The 20,296-nt window shown below is 49.9% G+C and overlaps 1 protein-coding gene across 1 annotated transcript in view; it reads right to left on the bottom strand.

Annotated features, from left to right (window-relative positions):
• The window catches only part of Cmip (c-Maf inducing protein), a 194,232-nt gene extending 188,504 nt beyond the window's left edge, over positions 1-5,728 (bottom strand). The window contains exon 1 of the mRNA XM_087900457.1: positions 5,050-5,728. Coding sequence (XP_087756583.1) covers positions 5,050-5,349 — 300 coding nt within the window. The 5' untranslated portion in view covers positions 5,350-5,728. The remainder of the gene's footprint in view (positions 1-5,049) is intronic.
• Positions 5,729-20,296: the final 14,568 nt, after the last annotated feature.

The following is a 20,296-nucleotide window of genomic DNA, read 5'->3' as shown; positions in this document are numbered from 1 at the left end:
TGCCCCTCTTTTTAAACAGCAAAGATCTTTCCTTTAAAAAAAAAATGTATTTTAGTCAGGTGGTGGTAACACACGCCTTTAATCCCAGTACTCCGGAGGCAGAGGCAGGCGGATCTCTGTGAGTTTGAGGATAGCCCGCAAAGGCTACACAGAGAAACCCTGTCTGGGGGGGAAAAAGGATTTGTTTTGGTATAGGGGAGTAGGGGACATGCTCACGTGTGTGGAGGTCAGGATAGCTTGTGAGAGTCTCTCCTTTCACCATGTGGTCCCAAGGATTGTATTCAGAGCTTGGAATGGGGCTTGGAGGCAAGCATCTTTAAGAGCTCAGCCATCCCGGCTACCCATAATTCTTCACTCAGGGGACTCTCACCATAAAAACTATTCCTGATTATGTGCTGGCCGTCCTGCTCCCAGGTGTTCACCAGAACCAGTGTCAACATCTGAACTGTCACCATAATAAGTGGAGACAAACAAGGCCCCTCAGGGAAAGCAAGGTGCCCAAAGTTACATAGTCAGGAAGTTGCCACCTCAGGTTCCAACCCTGATCCACCTGACTACAGTAAAACCCAAGTTTTTCTGCCCCACGGTGGGGACACATAAGGTAGGCTGCCCTGCTCTGTCTCATGTAATCCTTCAATCAAAGGCATAACTAGTCCATCTCAAATATCTATCCCAATGAAAGACCTGGCTGGTCCCCTTGGAGAGAGGCGAAGGGGAGGTGGCCAGTGGTGGGGTACCCTGGGGCACTCTGCCTTTAGTAAGATCCAGTTCCTGTGCTCCCCACAAAATGCCCCAGGGTGTAATCCTTTCCCACTACCAAGTAAGCAAACAGGACCACACACAAGCCACCTTGGGTCCCCAAAACCAGACTCTTAGCACAAGGCTCCCTCCCCATTGTGGCCTGGTAGGCAGCACACTGCCACACAGCAAAACACCTATTACCTGGAAGGGCAGCAGTGGCCAGACAGAGCATCTCTCCTCAAAATGCACCAACTTCCCACAGTCTGTGAGAACGCTGCACGCTTGTTCCTGCCTGCTCCATCCCTGCCCCCATCTCTGAACACATAACGATCGGCGAAACAAATCTGATGTACTCCAAAATCTACTTGTGACATAAAAAAAAAGAGTGCTTACTAAATGCCAGAATCATAAAAGGAGGGAAGAATGGGCACACAGAGCAAGGACCTACATGACAAAACAAAACAACAAAAAAAAAAAACCTTAGTACTCAAGCATTTGTGCACATGGATGGAGTCCCTCGGGACTGGAGACTTTAATTCTCAAGGGAAAGATTCCCAACACCTGGAGGGGACACTTAGCTAGGAAATGACCACACCGTAGATCTCAGGAGCATTTCTGCTGAAACAAATTCCAAGGTCCCAGGATGGATGCTCAGACACTCCAGAGGAGAGGAAAAAAAGCCACAGACAGAAACGAAGGCAGCTTCTGTTCACCCAACCAGATTCCCAGAGACTTTGCAGTCAGCAGCAGCGGAGACAATGCAAAAAAAAAAAAAAAAAAAAAAAAAAACGAAAAAACAGCAGCCCTGGAGGAAACCAGGCTGGAGAATAAAGAAGGCTACCCCTTCCCTCACGTCCGAACTCCTGCTCGGCAAACCAAGAGGACTCTGCCGCTTAGACCGTGCTGAAACCGTGGGTCTCCATTGGTTTGGGTTTTGTTTTGTTCTGTTTTATTTTCGACGGTGAGAAGAAAAGAAAGGTAGGGTGCTTTTTTGTACTTCTTTGGCGCAGTGGAAACAAAGGCTACAGACAAAAGACAAACACGTCTAGCAGGTGATCAAATTTAGCCAAGCAACGGAAAGGCAAGATGGATTTCTGTCCTCCCACAACGGGGACACTTCTACAAAGACCTGGCCTAGCTGTAGAGTCCAACCTATAACACGGGGTGGGCGGTCACCCTAAGTCCAGAAAGATCGCAGAAATGGGGAAGTGTAAATGAGGAAGGTGCGGCTTCTGTCTCCCAGGATGCCCCCCCCCTCCCTATTACCCCTCCCACGGAAGCTAGTGAGCTTCCTCTTTGTTGACAAGCATTCTGGTTCCAGAGGATCCAAAGTCTCCTAGGCACATCAAACCTGGCCTATGTCAGGCGTGCTGTTGCTTCTGCAAAGGTTTAATCAGTAACCGGCCTAGCAGACAGCACAGGGCAAGCTCTGACCTGACCCCACTGAGGACAAAGTTTACAGCCAGGTCAGGGGAGGGGTGTCAGGTTCTGTGGCACCAGATTCCTGTTTGGGTCTCCCTCCCCAGGGAACCAAGAGATTTCCACACTATATGTGGCATAAGCTGGAGACCCACGCTAGGAGGGACTAGGAGACCCCAGAAGCCTGCAGCTGGGAGTCCAAGCCTCTCATACCCCTCATGATACGGGTAACTGAATCAGCGTAGACAGCCGACTCAGTGGATGGTTTGGGCAAAGAAGTAGTTTGTTGGCTGGTTTGAATCCAGATCGATTACTCTGGGTCTCGTTCCTGAAGTCCACACAATTAACTGGATAATCCCCAGACAGTTCTGAACCCAGGCTTCATATGAACAAAACACACTCCACCCCTCTGTGAGACACACTTCTACATGGGCAACTCAAGGCTGGGCTAGCGGCTACGAAGGGTTTTCTGAAAATGAACTGCACTCAAATTCACCTTTGTTTCATTTGAGCAAATATTTCTCAATAGAGTGCTTGGGCCGCACTATAAAATGCAGACAGATTACATAATGCCCAGGCCTAAGGGAACCCCAAGGAGGCTCCTCCACTTCCCAGGGAATGGACACCAAGCAGATACTCAACAAAGTCGGTAGCAGCAAACCCTAACCTCACCCCTGGCCTGGAGGCCACTGCTCCAAGTCCTGGTGGCCACACCTTCTTCCACACAGGCCCTGGGGGTAGGGGAGCCACACACCTCCACTAGAGGCCTCCAGTGGAGGCCCCCATTGACGCCCCCACAAAGCAGAAGCTACAGTGAAGGAATTCCCTAATGCCAGGTGAAGAAAGGAAAGGACAGGATTATGCCAGGCTGTGAGACTCTTCCTCTGTTCCTTTCTGCCCATTTTCTAACAGAAAACAAGGCTCTGCCAAGACCTAACTCGCTTCTCAAACAACCTAGGGCCACACACAGGACTCAGGTGTTCCTCAGAGGTAGCCCCCATATCTCAGCTGGCCAAAGGTAGACGAGGGGGCCCTGGCTGCTGGAGATTCTCACCCTGATTCCTTCCTGACTCTCCCAAACAGACAGACCTCTCGAACAGTCAGGGAAACTAGGGAGCCTCTAGTCTCTAGAGCTGGCCTCTCCCAAAGCCGGAAGATCAACTAGCCACACCATGATCGTGCCCTGGGGGACCAGGGAAATATCCTGTCCTTCCTACAGCAGGTTACTGTCCCTCTCAACTACTGTCCTCTACTGACAACTCCTCTGCATTCGGAAGGATGGCAGGAAGAAGAAGAGAGCCTAAGAAAACATCTCCCCCCCCCCATCTCGCACCCCAACTCAGCCAGGTAATAATGCTAAAGCCAGACTTGGGGGCTCCAGAGCCCAGGGAAGGTTACTAACCACCTCTGGGACCTGAAAGTCTCAGGCCTGGCCAATCATACGAAAATCAAGGCCGAGGCCTATGACTCAAGAAAGGTTTAAGAACACACACACACACCTATCTGGGAGAAGGCTGGGCCGCCTCCGGCAACCCTCAATCCTCTTGGGGACAAAGTCTGCAGTTACTGCACCAACATGCCCAGAGCATAGAAAAAAAATAGCTACTTTAGGCACATCAGACCCGAAATTCAGAATAAAAGCCCTCATGTGCCACTGTGCTCTTGGGAGTAGGGGAAGTAGACACGAGGAGTAGGGTGTCTAGGCTAACTTTCTCCCCCCCTCCCCACTCTTAGGAGCATGTGTCACTGCCTGTGACACACCACTAAGGGAACATGGATGCCGAGGAAATGTCTACACACGCTACACATTTGTGGCATGCATGGAAGCAACACCCTGTTTCCTGGCTGGGCTTTCTTGGCACAGGTGTGAGCAGGCAGTGGATTCTACCCTTTCCCATGGTGTTTAGTAAACACCGTGGAGCCTGCCATGGGGGGACGGTACATTCTAGACAAGAAGGGGGCCCCTCCAAAGATGGGTCTCCAAGCGCCAAGCTAAGGCCCAGCCAGAGCCTGTATTTGAAACTGCCCTTGTTGGAAAACACAAAGCATCCTGTTTAGGCCCTGCCCACCGCCCCCACTCCCCCTCCTCGACCCCACCACAGCTGTCTGTCCCCAGGAGGAAGAAGGCCACCATTTGCAGATTCAATTTCCGAAAGCAACTAGTTAGATCCTCCTTTCTCCATCTCATCCAGCTGACCCGGCCCTGGCCACACAGCAGAAAACTAACAAAACAGGACGCAGCCACAAAACATGCTTACACACGCTCCTCAGACAACGCAAGGGCAGGCTGGGCAGCCCAGCTTCTTCTACCCTGGGAACTCGACCAGCCCAGGGCTGAGCGGGTCCTGAACCTCGACCCCCTCCCCCTTCCAAACCTCCCAACGTACGAAGGAGGTTTTCAGAAAGGGCAGGCACCCGGTTTTGCCCTGCCAGGCCCGGCAGAAAAAAAGAATAAAGGAAGGCTAAAGCAAGCGCAGGAGTTGCTTTCTGGAAATTGTTGGCGCTTGGGGGGGGGAAGGGGAGGGTACGGTTTTTATGGAGGAGAGGGTTGCGTTTTGTTTTCCCCTGTAAGCTCAGATCCAGATGGGCAACGGGTTCGGAAAAGGAAGAACACACCACGACCCTCAGGGCCCAGTCTAAGGTTCACCCCGGGGTCCCAGCCATCCGAAACGCAGGCACTCAGGCAAAAGTCCTCAAGCACTCAGCCCGAGTGGGCTAAGTGTCCAGGACACGAAGAAGGGCTCCCCAGCCTTCCTTAGAGGATCAGGTCTGGAGGTTCCAGCCCAGCTCCGCGCTCGGGGGCCGCGCGCCCGGGGACAGTCAGCGGGGGCGCCTCGGTCCCGGGGGACCCCGGCTTGGGGAGCTCCACAGCCACGCAGGGCCACTCACCGTGGCGGATGCCAAGCTGTTGTCGGCCAGTGTTAGGTGGTGCGGCTCCCAGCGCCTCAGAAATTTGGATGTGAGGATCTTGCTGAGAAAGGTCCGAGGGTGCCGGATGACACAGACCTGAATGTCGCCCTCCTGCAGCAGCTTGTACCTCATCCCGTTGCACAGCAGCAGGGCCCGGCGGCAAGGCACGGCGCCCATCACCTTGGTGCCCTCGGGGCCCGACACGTCGCTCCCCAGCAGCGGCTTGGTCTCCTCAATCTGCCGGGGGTCGCCGCCGCCCGAGCTGCTCGTCACATCCATGGCCGCGCCGGGGCGGGGGCCGCGCGCGCGATCGCGGCTGGCGTGGGGCCGGGCCGGCAGGGCCCCCGCGGAGGGCCCGCACCCCCCCACCGCCGGGAAGGTGGGGGGGCGTGGGCTGGGGGCTCCCCGCGGGGACGAACGGGAGCGCGCGGGGGCGGGCGGGCGGGTGCGCGCGGGGCGCTTCCTGGGCTGCTTCCTTCTAGCTGCTGGGGCGCATGCCGGCGCGAACGGGTTGGCGACTGCGGCGCGGACGGCGGGCGATCGCCGGGCGCAGAGAGGATCGGGTCCTCGGGGGGTGGGGGCGGCGCCGGGGACGGCGGGCGCGGGCGTGTCTCGGCCTCGCGCGGACGCGCTGTGCGGTGCGTGTGTCCGCGTCCGTCCGCTAGTGTGTGCTGCGGGCGGGGGCCGCGCCGGCTGCCGGGGAGATTGCGGGAGGCTGGCGCGCGCGATTGGTCCCCGCGGGGTCATGTGCCCGCCCTCTGACGTCAATGGCGGCAACAGCGGCTTCGGCCTCCCCGGGGCGGGCGGAGTCCGGGATGGGCCGGGCCCCGGGCGGGGACTTGGAGGCGGGCGCCGCCCGACGGGAGCGGCGGCCTCTGGGGAGGGGGCCAGGGTTGGGCGAGCCTCGACAGTCCCCCGCGCCGCGCCCCGGAATGTGGGCAGTGTGCAGGGGGACGTCACGCGGACCGCGCCCCCGAGGGTACACAGATGAGCCCTGCGCCCCTAGCCACTCCGCCATCCTGGGCTGGGCTTGAGAAATAAAGTCTGTCCCATGACCAAGAGGATGCAAACCAATATTTCCCCTTCCCAGTCCAAGGCTGGACTGAAAACTAGGGTGCTGTCCGCTACACCCTTGATACCGCCTCCCCAGTTCAGGCTGCTTTCCCAAGGATGGCCAGTTGGAATTGAAATTGGTTTTACACACACACACACACACACACACACAAAGCTATGCATGATAGCTCACCATTACAACCCCTAAGGAGACTGAGGCAGGAGGATTGCTGTGAGCTTGAAGCCAGTTTGAGCTGCAGAGTGAATTTCCATGTCAGTCAAGACAGCAGGCCCTGTCTCAAAAATAAAAAAATTAAGTAGGACTGGGAGATGTATCTGAGTTGTCAATAGAGTGTTTACCTAGCGTGGGTGAAACCCACAAGGTGTCAGTAAACCCAGCAATAGGGAAATGGAGGCAAGAGAATTTAAACTCAAGGTCATCTTTGGCTGTGAGTTCAAGGCCAACCTGTAGTATCTGTCTAAAACAAACACGTTTCTGTAAAAAGGAAATATTCTCACCCTCTCCTGAGAATAGCCCCAACTGAAGGCCTCTCCTTTAGTCTTTAATGCCTCCTGACCTTTGCTTTGGGGTCCTTACTGGGAGACAGCGCAAACCCTCAGCATCCTGAACACAGGACCCCTCCTGATCTCAGGGAACAAAGCTCCCCCAAAGTGATCCAGCCTCCCTGTGTTCCACCCACAACTCAGGCAGCTCCAGGGTGGCACGCTGAGCCTGGACAACGCTGGTCTTCAGTTCCTCCACCTGCCTAGAGGAGAATCACATCAAATGAGCCAACGTGACAGCTTGGAAACAAAGCATGGCCCCTTCTGTCATTGCTGCTCAGAGACTGAAACTGGTATTTAATAACAGCAATGTTATTGTACTCTTACCGGTAGTGACCTGATATTTGTAACTACAGATAGGATGATGAGAAAAATTGGTATTGACCAATAATGCTAAAAATCATGGTACTGACCAAAAGAGATTTCAAAAAGTTGATGTTGACCGACAATGCTAAGAATTATAGTACTGACAAAGATATTTGAAAAGTTGGTGTTGACCAAACAATGCTAAGAATTATGATTTTGACCTGTTGTTGTTGGCAACTGCTGAGAAAAGTTTGACACACCCTATAAATGTTGAAAGTTAATGCGCATGTTAAAGAATTTTAGATTTAAGAGGTGCTCTAAACTGGCAGAAAAAGCATTTTCAACTCAGGCGATTCTCTTCACCTTTAAATAGGAGACTATAGCCTTTGGAAACATAATTATTCATAAAGCATTATAATTTATCCTGACAAGAAGGTATGGCTCCAAGACACAGGGCCCAAAAGTATCACTCTCCACTAATCTCTTTTCTTCGCAGAGATCAGCAGTCAATGACGGGTTTGAAGCTTCTTCTCCCCAGATGCCTAAGACAGGAGCTCGCATATGTGAATGCCTGTTCCAAAGACGAAAAAAATTGGGTAATTGAAGAGGTCTTTGCCCAAGCCAGGCACGATCATTCTGTCCTGTTGCAGAAGCATGGGTTTTATTCAAATTAATAAGGGAGAGTGGATTGTAGGCCCATATTTCTACATGGTTTGACAACCAAGTTCTCCGGCCATCGTTGGTAGCCAAAGCAATCATGTACCCTCTAGCCAGGCTGTCGCTACCTAACAAAAGCTCCTACTCTTTTGTAGTGACGTAGATCGCCTGAGAAGAGGTGCGAATTCCAAGCTAGTGTCGAAGTGACTGCAGTCCTGCTATGCCCCTTTGGGGATAAAAGGTGCTTGGGAAATAAACGCGGGTGATCCTCAGGAATGAAGGAAGCCTGAGACTACCTTCCAATATTGCTGTGTGAACTGTGTCTCTATTATTCCCGCGCCTCCATGCCGATCCAGAGAGGGAAAAGTAGTTTATGTTGGGGCGTCGAACCCCGACACCTATCACTGCCATCTTTTGGTAATATGACCCCTTGGCTTTAGGTTGGAATCAGTGAAACAGAGGGTCGAACATTGCAGAAAAGCTGAAGGTGGGAGCCCATGCCTGTAATCCTAGCTCTGGGGAGGTAGAAGAAGGAGGACCGTCTTGGTTTCAAGGTCATCCTTGGCTATATAGTGAGTTCCAGCACAACTTGACTTACATGAGACTCTGTCTCAAAAATAATTTTAAAAAAAAAAGTAGAAAATGAAGAGGAGAAGGAAGGAAGGACGGGAGGACAATGACTGCTTCCAGGTCACCCATTCCCTGGCTGTGGGGAAAGTGTCAGACCTGGGGCTGACTCAGAAATTGCCATATGAGGTGGCATCTGGTATCCACTCTAGAAGGATGGAGTCCCCAGACTGCTAGACTGGGACAGGAAAGGCACAGTTGAGTCCCTGCCTCACTCTCTCCCAAGTTCCTGACCTAGAATTGAATCTGAGTTCAGCCATTAGATAGCATCAAAAGCCTCCTCCCGGGAAGTCTAGGCCTCAGTAGGAGACACAGGCCCATTGACTCGACACTGAAGAACATAGGCCCAAACTGTCCAGACTCTCCTCGTCCGGGTCAGACACCCTGAGAGTCTCCCTTCCAGCACTGAATTTGAGAACTTTACAGATAAGAAAAGGGACAGAAGTGTGTGCATCGTCCACTCTGCTGAAGACTTTGATGAACCTCAGGGTCAGGTCCAGTGTCAGTCTCTGCTTGGCCTTTGCATAGCTCATGAAATGACATGTAAATCCAGATGCAGACCAGGCAAGCAGGGTTCCTTCCAGAAAGGCTTGCCTTTGCACCCAGCGCTGCGTGCTTAGAACAAGTCAGCTTGCTGAAATAAAAGAAAGCCCTGGTTCACAGCTTGCCAACTCCCCTGGTGTAAATACTCCCGCGGAGACTCATTAGGAGCTATTGAGTTCATTGCTGAACAGGAAGTTCAGTAGAGATGCACCCCAGAGCCAGGTACGATGGTACGGGGCTGGAATCTCAGCTAATAGGAACAAACAAAACGAATATAGCCATTTGGGGCTGCAGGGATGGCTTGGTAGTTAAGAGCACATAGTGTTCTCACTCAGGATGAGACTTCCTTTCCCAGCACCCACATCAGAAGGTTCACAACCACTGATATCTCCAGTTGCAAAGGCATCTGACGCCTCTGGTCTCTGAGGTTACCTGTACCCATATGCACATATCCCCAACACAGATACACATGCAAACACATAATTTAAAAATAAGAATACGGGGGCTGGAGAGATGGCTCAGCGGTTAAGAGCATTGCCTGCTCTTCCAAAGGTCCTGAGTTCAATTCCCAGCAACCACATGGTGGCTCACAACCATCTGTAATGAAGCCTGGTGTCCTCTTCTGGCCTGCAGACAGAATACTGTATACATAATAAACAAATAAATAAATATTTAAAAAATAAGAATACATATAAGAAGAATATGGCATGTTTGATTTATAGAACATAATCTTTTATTGCGTGTATTTTGCATGGGGGGGTGCGTGTATGTGTGGCTGCATGTGTGCCGTGGTGCACTGTAGAGATCAGAGGCATTTTTCTCCTTTCGTTATGTGGACTATGGTCATCAGGCTTGGCAGCAAGTCCTGATCCATCTTGGTAACCCTTTAGTATTTGCATGGGTGTTTCTTGGACGTGTATGGCTGTGCACCACATGCATGCAGTACCGATGATGGCCAGAAGAGGGTGTGCGATCCCTTTAGATCATAGCTAGAGACAGTTGGGAAATACCATGTGAATGCTGGGAATCAAACTCAGGTCTTCTGGAAGAAAAGTGTTTTAACTACTGATCCCTCACTCCGGTCCCCTACATAATCCTCTTAAGCAACCGTTTGACAATCAGCTTATAAAGTTCCTGCAGAGTGACATGAGCTAGTTGAGGTCAGCCTAGCACATGGCTGGCTGCCTGCCTCTTTAGGGCCTGGCCTAAAGCCAGTGTTCAGGTGTTATCTATGAGATAGACGGATCTCTCACCACTTCATCCATCTTCTAATCACTATGCTAAGTTGGCCTCTTTCATTCATTCATTCATCCATTCATTCATTCATTTGATCTCATTAGATTCCTATATTAGCTGGGTTTTCCTTTTTGAGACAAGGTCTCTCGTATCCTAGCCTGGCCTCAAACTCACTTAGTAGCTGAGGGTGGTTTTGAACTCCTGGTCCTTTCTCCATCTCCCAAGTGCTGGTGTGTGTCACCATGCCGGCTTCCATGATGCTGAGAATCAAACCTGGGACTTCATGAAGGCTGAGCTGTATGCCTATCCCTACATTTCTTACGGCTCACTTGAGTGCCAGGAATTTTGGCCGGTGTCATAAATGTAACTCAGCTGCCCCATCAAGTTCAGTTATGCAGAGAAACCAGACCCAAAGGGTCATCCCTCGAAAGGAGTCTGGGTAGTAGTGGCACACACCTTTAATCCCAGCACTCAGGAGGCAGAGACAGATGGATCTCTGTGAATTGAAGGCCAGAGAGAGAGAGAGGTGGGGCGGGGTCTTCCAAAAGGAAAATAAATCCTTGTTCTTCCTGAATTCTGCTCTGAGAATCCTGAGTTGATAGCTCATAAAGTGGGAAGGGGGGTGGTCACAGCACCTTTCTCCAGGGTTACAGAAACTCCATGGGATCCCAGGTCAAGTTCATGACATTTTTAATAAGAACTACCTGTTTCTCATTCCTCTTTCTTGTTTTGTCTTTAAAGATTTATTTATTAATGTATACAGTGTTCTGTCTGCATGTATCCCTGCAGGCCAGAAGAGGGCACCAGATCTCATTACAGAGGGTTGTGGGCCACCATGTGGTTGCTGGGACTTGAACCCAGGACCTCTGGAAGAGCAGCCAGTGCTCTCAACCTCTGAGCCATTTCTGCAGGCCCTGTTTCGTTTTATTTTTCATACTTATTTACTTATATGTGTATATGAACACATGCATGCTACCATGCAGTTTCTGGAGCTTAAATTCAGACCATTAAGCTTGGTGGCAAGTGTTTTTACTCAGTGTGTCATTTTCCAACCCTCCTCACCCCTGCATTTGTCTTAGAAGTTATGTTGACACAGCTCTTAGATTGTCCTTGTCACCTAGCCCAAATCATTAAATCCATCTATCTTCCTCTACCTGGGGTGTGGACCTTCTAGACACAGTGTCTCCACGGAGCTAATACAGATTCTGACCATTCTGAACATTTGGGACATTTGGGACAGATCTTTCTTTGTGACAGGCAGGCCCCTGCCCTGTTCCACTGCACCTATGGCCTCCACCTCTTGCATACTACCAGCACCCCCCAAGTCATGACAAAGAAGACAATCTCCAGACATTTCTAAATGTCACCCAATGGGGGTCAGGGTGGAGATCGCTCCTAGGTTGAAGGGAAGTGTTCCCTTTCCTCTCAGTTCGTGGTGGCCGCCTGCCCCTGTGCCAACCTTCTGTTCAGCCATTTTGTGGGTCACAGGCTGGAGGACGCAATGCTCGCACTGTGGTGACTTCCTCATAGAGGAAGCCACACAGAGGAACTGGGAGCAGAGGGCTTCACAGTCCAATTTATCTGCCTATCAATGGATGTGGGAACCCGTAGGACGCTGTAATGTGCAGTATGAATGCGGTCATGGTTTGGCTCCCTGTTTAATAGCAACAAGCCATGTGCCCAACGAAGATCAGAGGCTGAATGCGAGCAATGAAATGTGTGTCCCAAAGCGGGTTCCAATTTCCTTGCTATCCGCGGTGCTCTGGGTTGGGTAGAATTCTCTGGAAGCTTAGCTTTCTCGTTGGAATTGCATCAGCCTGCAGAGCATTCCAGAACCTCGCTTCTCACAGGCTTCAGACTCCCACTTAACAGAACATACACTCCGTGCCCGTGGCGTTTTAATTTAATCAGATAATAAAATGCACCTATTTACTCTCGCAGGATAGAGGAGGTCCATTGGCTTCCTGGAGCCTGGATCTACTCCTCCCCACCCCCACCCCCGCCTTCTTCTGGGCTGCTGTGGAAGGCTCCTGTCATTGTCAAGGCAATGTTAGTGGGCAGCGAAGGCAGGAAGGGGCGGGAACATGATTTCATATGTATCGACCTGTGACCGTGACTGTGAACTGAATGTTGACTCTACTGTGTCCCTCCCCACCTTCTCAGGTTTCAGGGGACCAAGAGGCCAAGGAGGGAACACGAAGTGCCATCCATCCCCTGTCTCTCTCGTTGCACCATACACTGACGTCTGTGGACTTAAAGAAAAAAAAAAACATGACAGAGGATTGAGTGGGGTTTTGGAATTTACATTTCTCACAATCAATAGATTGGCTGGTTCACACACACAAACACACACATAAACATACATCTTGGTATTTATTTGGTGCCTGTGTTTGTTGGCTTGAGATAAGGCCTCTGAATATAACCAAGGCTGCTGCCCTTGAACTATGTATCCTAGAACGTCCTCAAAGTATTACTAATACTCCTACCTCAGCCTCCTCAGTGCTGGGATTACGGGAATGTGACAGTATGGTCAGCTACAGGGTGTTGTGTGTTTCTTTTCAATCCATGTTATTCTGTCAGGCTTGGTGGCACATACCTATAATCCCAGCCCTTTGGAGGCTGATGTGGGGGAGTTTCAGGTACAAAGCTAGTTTATGCTCTGTAGAGAGATTGTATTCCCCAAAAAAGGAATGAATACAATGGAAAATAGAGGGGCAGGAGAGATGGCTCAGGGGTCAAGAGCTTGTGCTACTCTTGCAGAAGACCTGAGTTCAAATTCCAGCACTCACATCAGCGACTCACAACTGTCTTCAACTCCAGCTCCAAGGGGATCTGAATGCCTCTGATCTCTGAGGGCACCTGCACTCATGTGCACTTGCACATACATACATGCACACACACACGCACGCACTCACACACATAATTAAAATTAAAATTAAAAGAGTAGAAAAGTAGATGCGATGCTACTGAAGGGCTTTGCTTGTTTTGCTCTTGGCTCCATGGCTCAAGCCCAGGGGTTCACACCCTCAGCCCTTGAAGCATAATTTGACATGCAATAAACCACACTCCTTTAGAAGAGCAGGTTAAGTTTGGGTGGCTCTCCAGCCACGTGACCACGACCTCAGCTGAAGCACAGATACGGAGAGCCCCACAGCCCAGGGAAGTTTCTCTGGCCCTGTGCAGCTGACCCAAGCAATCCCTACTCTGCCTTCCATCACTTACAGATGGGACCTCTATTTCTCAAATGTCCGATACAAAGCCAACAGCTACATCCTGTTTGGCTCAGAATAATGATCACAATGGATCTAGCTGGTTCCTGTGTTGTCCGTGCTTCTGGATACTGCCTAGTCTATTGAAAGATGAGACTCCCTCCCTGCTGTTTGACAGGACAGGATCAGTATCCTGCCGGAATCTTAACACTGCTTCTATCTCTCACCCTCCCTTTTCATCTTTCTTTCCCTCCTTTTTCTTGTCCTTGCCTTTACTCTACATTTATTTATTTATTTATTTATTTGTTTTTTTTTTTTTTTTTTTTTTTTTTCGAGACAGGGTTTTTCTGTGTAGCCCTATCCTGGAACTTGCTCTGTAGACCAGGCTGGCCTCGAACTCACACAGATCCACTCGCCTCTGCCTCACGAGTGCTGGCACTAAAGGCGTGCACCACCACCACCAAGCTCTATTTCTTTACTCCTCAGGTATTTCATGAACACAGAGTACAAACATCAGGCACTGTTGCTTTTTAATTTTTAATTTTTTTTTTGAGATGGAGTCTCATTATGTAGCTTTGGCCATCCTGGAACTCACTATATACACCAGGCTGTCCTGGAACTCACAGAGATCCACCTGCCTCTGTCCCAAGTGCTGGGATTAAAGCCTTGAGCTACCATGCCTGGTAATTCTTTTTTTCTTTGTAATGATTTATTTATTTTTATTTTGTGCGCATTGGTGTTTTGGATTCCCTGGAGATATAGACAGTTGTGAGCTGCCATGTGGGTAATGGGAATTGAACCAGAGTCCTCTGGGAAAGCAGCCAGTGCTCTTAATTGCTGAGTCATCTTTCCAGCCCCAGGCATAGCTGTCTACCTGGCCCAGCCACAGAGTAGAAAGTTATGGATCTTTTATTTTATTTTATTTTATTTTATTTTATTTTATTTTATTTTATTTTGGTTTTTTGAGACAGGGTTTTTCTGTGACTTTGGAGTCTGTCCTGGAACTAGCTCTTGTAGACCAGGCTGGCCTCAAACTCACAGAGATCTGCCTGCCTCTGCCTCCCGAGTGCTGGGATTAGAGGCATGCGCCACCACCGCCTGGCTTTATTTTTTTAAAGAAAAATCTGGCCGGGCAGGGGCAGCACATGCTCTTAATCCCAGTACTTAGGAGGTAGAGGCAGGCAGATCTTCATGAGTTCAAGGCAGCCTGGTCTACAGAGTGAGTTCCAGGGTTGTTGTATAAAAAAAAACCTGTCTCAAATAAGATAAAATAAAATAAAACGACAAGAAACAAACAGAAAGGAAAAAGAAAAACCTGTGTGTGTCTCATCTTAATTGAATCTCTCTCCCACACTAGCCTCCTCTATGACGCTGCTCAAACTGACCAATTAGTGTGTGACCTTTCCTTCCGCCTCCATGGGCTCTGAGTCAGTTGCTAAGAGGGAATGAAAGGGAGGTTTGGGGGCTGTGATGTGTCTTTTGAGAGTGCTCCGTTCTCCAAACTCAGCCCCATTCCTTTATTGACCTTTCCAAACAGTCTTTGGGTAAGCAAGGGTAACAACACTAGCTCATTCTGCATAGGAAGAAGCTGAGGCACTGGGTGGTGGTGGAGCACTCGGGAGGTAGTGGAGCACTCCAGAGGCAGAGGCAGGTGAATCTGTGAGTTTGAGGTCAACCTGGTCTACAGATTGAATTCCAAGATAGCCAGGACTACACAGAGAACCCCTATCTTGAAAAACATATGAAGAGGAAGAAGAAGGAGAAGGAGGAAGAGGAGGAGGAGCAGCAACCAACAGCTGAGGCAAAGACTGGAGATCTCACTTGGTTAGTTTGCCTACCATACGTGAAGCTGTAGGTTCGATTTCCAAGTTTTTGCAAAGCTGGTGTAGAAGCACATGTCTATAATCTAAGCACTCAGGAAGAGAATGCGGGTGGATCAGGAGTTCAAGATCAACCTCAGCTGTATAGGAAATTTGAGGCCAGCGTGGGCTGCTACAGGAAAAAGTTTAAGCATTCGAGAGGGTGGAGGGAGTCCATCCCGGAGACATGCACAGCAAGAACTTTGGAAGGCAGCGAAGCCCGGTTCTCTCTCCACCCTTAGCTGGATAGCACCGACCAATCTTTTCTCGTCTCTGAACCAGGCTCTGGTGACAAGAGACAATGCGGTTAGGAGCTCGGAACAAGGCTTAGGTGGAAGTCAGCGCTTAACAAATGTGTGTGGGGTCTCAAGCCCTGCTCGCCTTCACTTTCATGAACGTGGCGCTGACCCACATGCCCAGGGAGAGGAGAAAGAGTGGACATTTTCTTGTAGCTCCGGGGAGCCTTGCCTCTGGATGCAGGAGAAGGTCCAAAACGAGCTAGTGGCGCTCGTACAATCGAAACCAATCAGAACAGCTTTAACAAAGAGAAGGCGTGGCTTGCAAGGTCCTGAGGTGTCTCACAGAGCCTCAGTGGCCAGAACCAAAGATCCTGGGCCCTTCCTTCTGTCTCCCTGTCAGACTGGCCTTCCCGGCAGTGTGGCCTTGGCATTCTACAGAGGAGTCCAAACTGACCTAGGGTACTTTGGGCCCAGTTCCAAGGGAAGGATTCACTTGGCCCTGTTTGGAGCAAATGCCCACTCCAGCCAGAGTCTGAGCTAGCTACATTACGCAAGTAGGCTTGGTGGCGACTGTCCTCTGGAGGTGAGTCACTACGAGCTGGGCAGACCTGACAAAGAGGTATCTTAATACACACAGTAACCACTTCTTTCTTGCTGCAACCCAGCCTTGTGCATGCCCGTCTTTTATTCCTTTATAGGTTTTCTTAATTTTACAGTGTTGGGGATTGAACAAAGGGCCTTGCCCATGCTGGGCAAATAGTCTACCACTGAGATACATTCCCCAGATCGGGCTTCCCCTACCTGAGCTATGACATCATGAGGTCAGACCAACAAATTGCTGACAATGGGAGAGAGAGAGAGAGAGAGAGAGAGAGATTGGAGATATATCTATCTTCTCTTTGTGTGTGTGCACGGTGTGTGTGTGTGTGTGTGTGTGTGTGTGTGTGTGTGTGTGCAAGAAAGAGAGGTTGGAGATGTATCTATCCTCTCTTTGTGTGTGCACATGGTGTGTGTGTGTGTACGTGCGAGAGAGAGAGAGAGAGAGGTTGGAGATGTATCTATCCTCTCTTTGTGTGTATGCATAGTGTGTATGTGTGTGTGTGTGTGTGTGTGTGTGTGTGTATGGGCGCGTGCGCAAAAGTTAATCTTGATTGCCAACTTAAGAATACCTAGACTTACCTAAGAGTCCCCTGGCCTTGTCTGTGAGAGAGTTTCTGAATTTAGAGAGACCAGGTGAGCAGGGGAGACGGGCTGTGAATGTGGGAACACCATCCCACGGCAAAATGTGGACTGAATAAAAAGGAAAAAGCAAACTGAGCTCTCTCTGTGGACGCTGAGGTGTGGACCACATTAAACCCTTCCATTCTCAAGCTCCCTTGGTGAGGTAGCTTGCCACAGCAATGGGAAAAGTCACTAACACACAGGGTCCCCCTCTGTGGTTCAGAGTGGCACCAAACTCAAGGTCTACCAGCTTCACCTCTCAAGGGTTGAGATGACACTGCATTTGGCCCTTTTGTTAGTAGTACTAACTCAGACTGGCATAGTGACAACCACGAACCAGGCAGTTTTGCAAGTAATTTTTATATAATCATTCATTTATATTAATCCCTACAAGAACTCAACAAAAATATGCCCATTGTACAGATGAGGAAACTAAGGCAAAAATGAGGTTAAATAGCTTGAAGTGAACCAATCTGGCTTCAAACCCACTCTCAGAACAACCATCACAGCTTGCCTTATTTTAACGACGATGTTTTATTTTCTAATTCGTCTTTCAGAGATGAAAAAAAATTGACTTGGGATGTAACTCAGTCAGGAGAGGGCTTACATAGCACTTGTGAGATTTGGGACTCGCTAGGCAATGGTAGCACTTACCTTTAATCCCAGCACTTGGGAGGCAGAGGCAGAAGGATCTCTGTGAGATCGTAGGTCAGCCTGGTCTATAGGGCGAGTTCTAGAACTGGCTCCATAGCTACTGGGAAACCTTATCTCCCAAAACAAACAAATAAATAAATAAAAGTAAGTTAAAAAATAATTAATTAAAAAAAAATAAAGAAAGAGATTTGGGGATTTGAACTCAATCCCTAGCGGCATGCAACCAGGGCATGGAGGCATGTGTGTCTGTCATTTTAGCACATGGGAGGTAGAGATGAGATGATCAAGAATCTGGGGTCATCCTTGATGTGAGATTGAGTCCACCCTGGCCTACATGAGTCCTTGTCTCAAAAAAATTAAAATAAAAATGAATAAAGTAAATGTTTTTATTTAAAAAAAAATCATGAGGATGGTGGGAGAATTTGAGATCTGACGTTTCACAGCTGACAATGGAAAAAGTCGAGTTTTTTTTTCTGGCCATCCTTGCTTTTTTCACTTAGACCAGGAATTGGGGAAGAAGTTGCGGTAGTCACATGAAGCCTGGTGATACATAGTTTGGCTTCAGGTCGCTAGAGCCACAGCCCAAGACCACTTGGGATCAAAGCGCGTCAAGAGACAAATAAGGAGGTCACAGCAGGGGCTGCACTTGTTGCTTAGCTGGTAGGCGCTCTCCTTGCACACACAAAGCTGTGGGCTCAACCCCCAGGATCGCCTGCCAGCACTCAGGAGGGGAAGTGTAAGGATAGGGGTTCTAAGTCATCCTGAGATACATGAGACCCTGAATCAAAAGGGGCACAGAGAGATGGGGGAGATGAGGGGAGATGGGGGAGATGGGGAAGGAGGGGGGGTGGGGGAGATGGGGAAGGGAGGGTGGGAGAGGTGAAGGAGGAGGTGGGGGAGGAGGGGGAGGTAGAGGAAATGGGAGAGATAGGAGATTGAGAGATGGGGAGATGGGGGAAGTGGGGGAGAAGGGGGAGAGAGATGGGGGCCTGCACATGTGATACTTGGAGGAAGAGGAGATGGACAATGAAAAGAATTCCAAAACTCCAGGCTTAGAGAAGAAGTCCACCTAGGGCAGGGTCGGTCACACACTCGTCTTTTCCTGGTCCCTTTCCGTCCCCTTCAAGTCTGTGCTGGTACTTTGCTCTGGTCAGCCTCAGGTCTATTTCTACAAAGTGGTCCCCATGCCCAGGCATCCAAGTAAGAAACCAGATTCACCTGCTCACTTCCATCCATCCAATTCAGGCCCCTGAGACTTAGGTCACCCCGACTCATCCCAGGACAAGGGCACCCGTCCTCATCCTCAGAATTTTCCTCTTGTTCCTCTCTCAAGTGGCTTTGGGCTGGGGTGTGAGGACACCCTAGACAACAAAAAGCCCTTGTTACAGAGACTGGAGGCTTGACATCCGGGTGTCTGTGGTAAAACTCCTCCCCTGGAAGGGTCTGTCCCAGGCCTCTGCTTGGCGCGGCTTGGCTTGAACAGAAACCTCACCTGCTTCTGCCTTCACGGTCAAAGCATTCTCCCTCTGTGCCATGTTGCAGCTTCCTCTTTTTATAAAGCTTCCTCCCCACCCAGCATGACTTCATTTTGACTTATGACATCTGCAGCAACCCACTTCCAAATAAGGTCACATTCAGAGGTGCCGGGGGTTAGGACTCCTGGAGATGGGCATAGTACCGTGAGAAACCAAGCCCCCAGCTGCTCCCCAGCCTGAGGGACCCCCTCCCGGATTTTCTCTCCACCCAAGAGAGGACGCATGATGCACCCCACTTGATCTGGAACAGGCATGGACATCAGTCTGGCCTACTGTCCTCAATCTCATGCTAGAGCATTCGCAGGACGTAGTCATGGTTCAGTAGGCTCACAAGGATGCCCCTGGCAGAAGGTGACTCAATTCGTGGTTCAGCACTAGAAGGTTTCATCCAGATGGCCAGCTATTGTCTGTAGTCTTCTCCATGCTTGGATTCTTGGGACAATTTTAAAGGTGCTGAACCTGAGAATCTCACTCAGCATGAGCAATAGTTACCCCATGAATTTAAGCAGCAGTGGTGACTGACAGGTACCTAGGGCCTTAACCGGTCTGTCATTCACACAGTAGTTTATTGCTTAATATTTAAAGATGTATTTGTGTGTGTGTATGTATGTGCATGTGTGTGTGTGTGTGTGTGTGTGAGAGAGAGAGAGAGAGAGAGAGAGAGAGAGAGAGAGAGAGAGAGGAGGGAGGTGGGGAGAGAGAGAGAGAGAAAGAGAGAGAGAGAGAGAGAGAGAGAGAGAGAGCGAGCTATGGAGGCCAGAAGGCGTGTTAGGTCTCTTGAGTCTGGAGTTAAGGGCATTTGTGAGCTACCCACATGGGTGCTAGGATCAGATCTCTGATCCTCATGATAAAGCAGCAAGCACTCTCAACCACTGGGTAATCCCTTTGGTCCCAATTTATTTCTTTTTTAATATTTTTAAGTATGCATGTATGTGGGTATCTGTGTGGGGGGTTGTGTATGCGAATGTAGTACTCACAGAGGCCAGAGAAGGCATTGTATCCCTTGGAGCTGGAGTTATGAGCAGTTGTGAACCACCTGACGTGGGTGCTGGGAACCCAACGTAGGTCCTCTGCAAGAGCAGCGAATTCTGTTAACCGGCGAGCCATCTCTCTAGCCCCCCATTTATTCCTCTATTTTTTAATTTTTTCTTTCATTTGGCTAAAAGTTTTAAGCAGATTTCCTGAAGGTCAATTGGCCAAATCTACCACGCGTGTTGATTGTGTTTCAGAAGCTTGGTTATTACGGTGAGGGAAACTGCCTCTCCTAGTCCTCAGTCAGGGCAGACATCACCAATCAACCACAGACACCATCAATACATCTAAATCCCCTCATAGAGAAGCCATTGATAGAGGACACTAGCTTTACCGGGAAGGGGACCCTTAGGAGGGCTCTCTGGTTCATTCCTTCTACTTTGCAGATGGGGAGAGTAAGTCTCACGGTGGGAAGAAGGAAATTTGCCAACACTATCTAGGGAATGGGTAGCAATAGGAGGCTCAGAGTGCCTGGCACCCTGGCTCAGAAT

This window comes from Myodes glareolus, chromosome 22, assembly GCF_982192425.1.
Source record: "Myodes glareolus chromosome 22, mMyoGla1.1, whole genome shotgun sequence".
NCBI lineage: Eukaryota > Metazoa > Chordata > Mammalia > Rodentia > Cricetidae > Myodes > Myodes glareolus.
The sequence above is the reverse complement of the archived record's forward strand: the minus strand, read 5'-3'. Positions and strand labels throughout refer to the sequence as shown.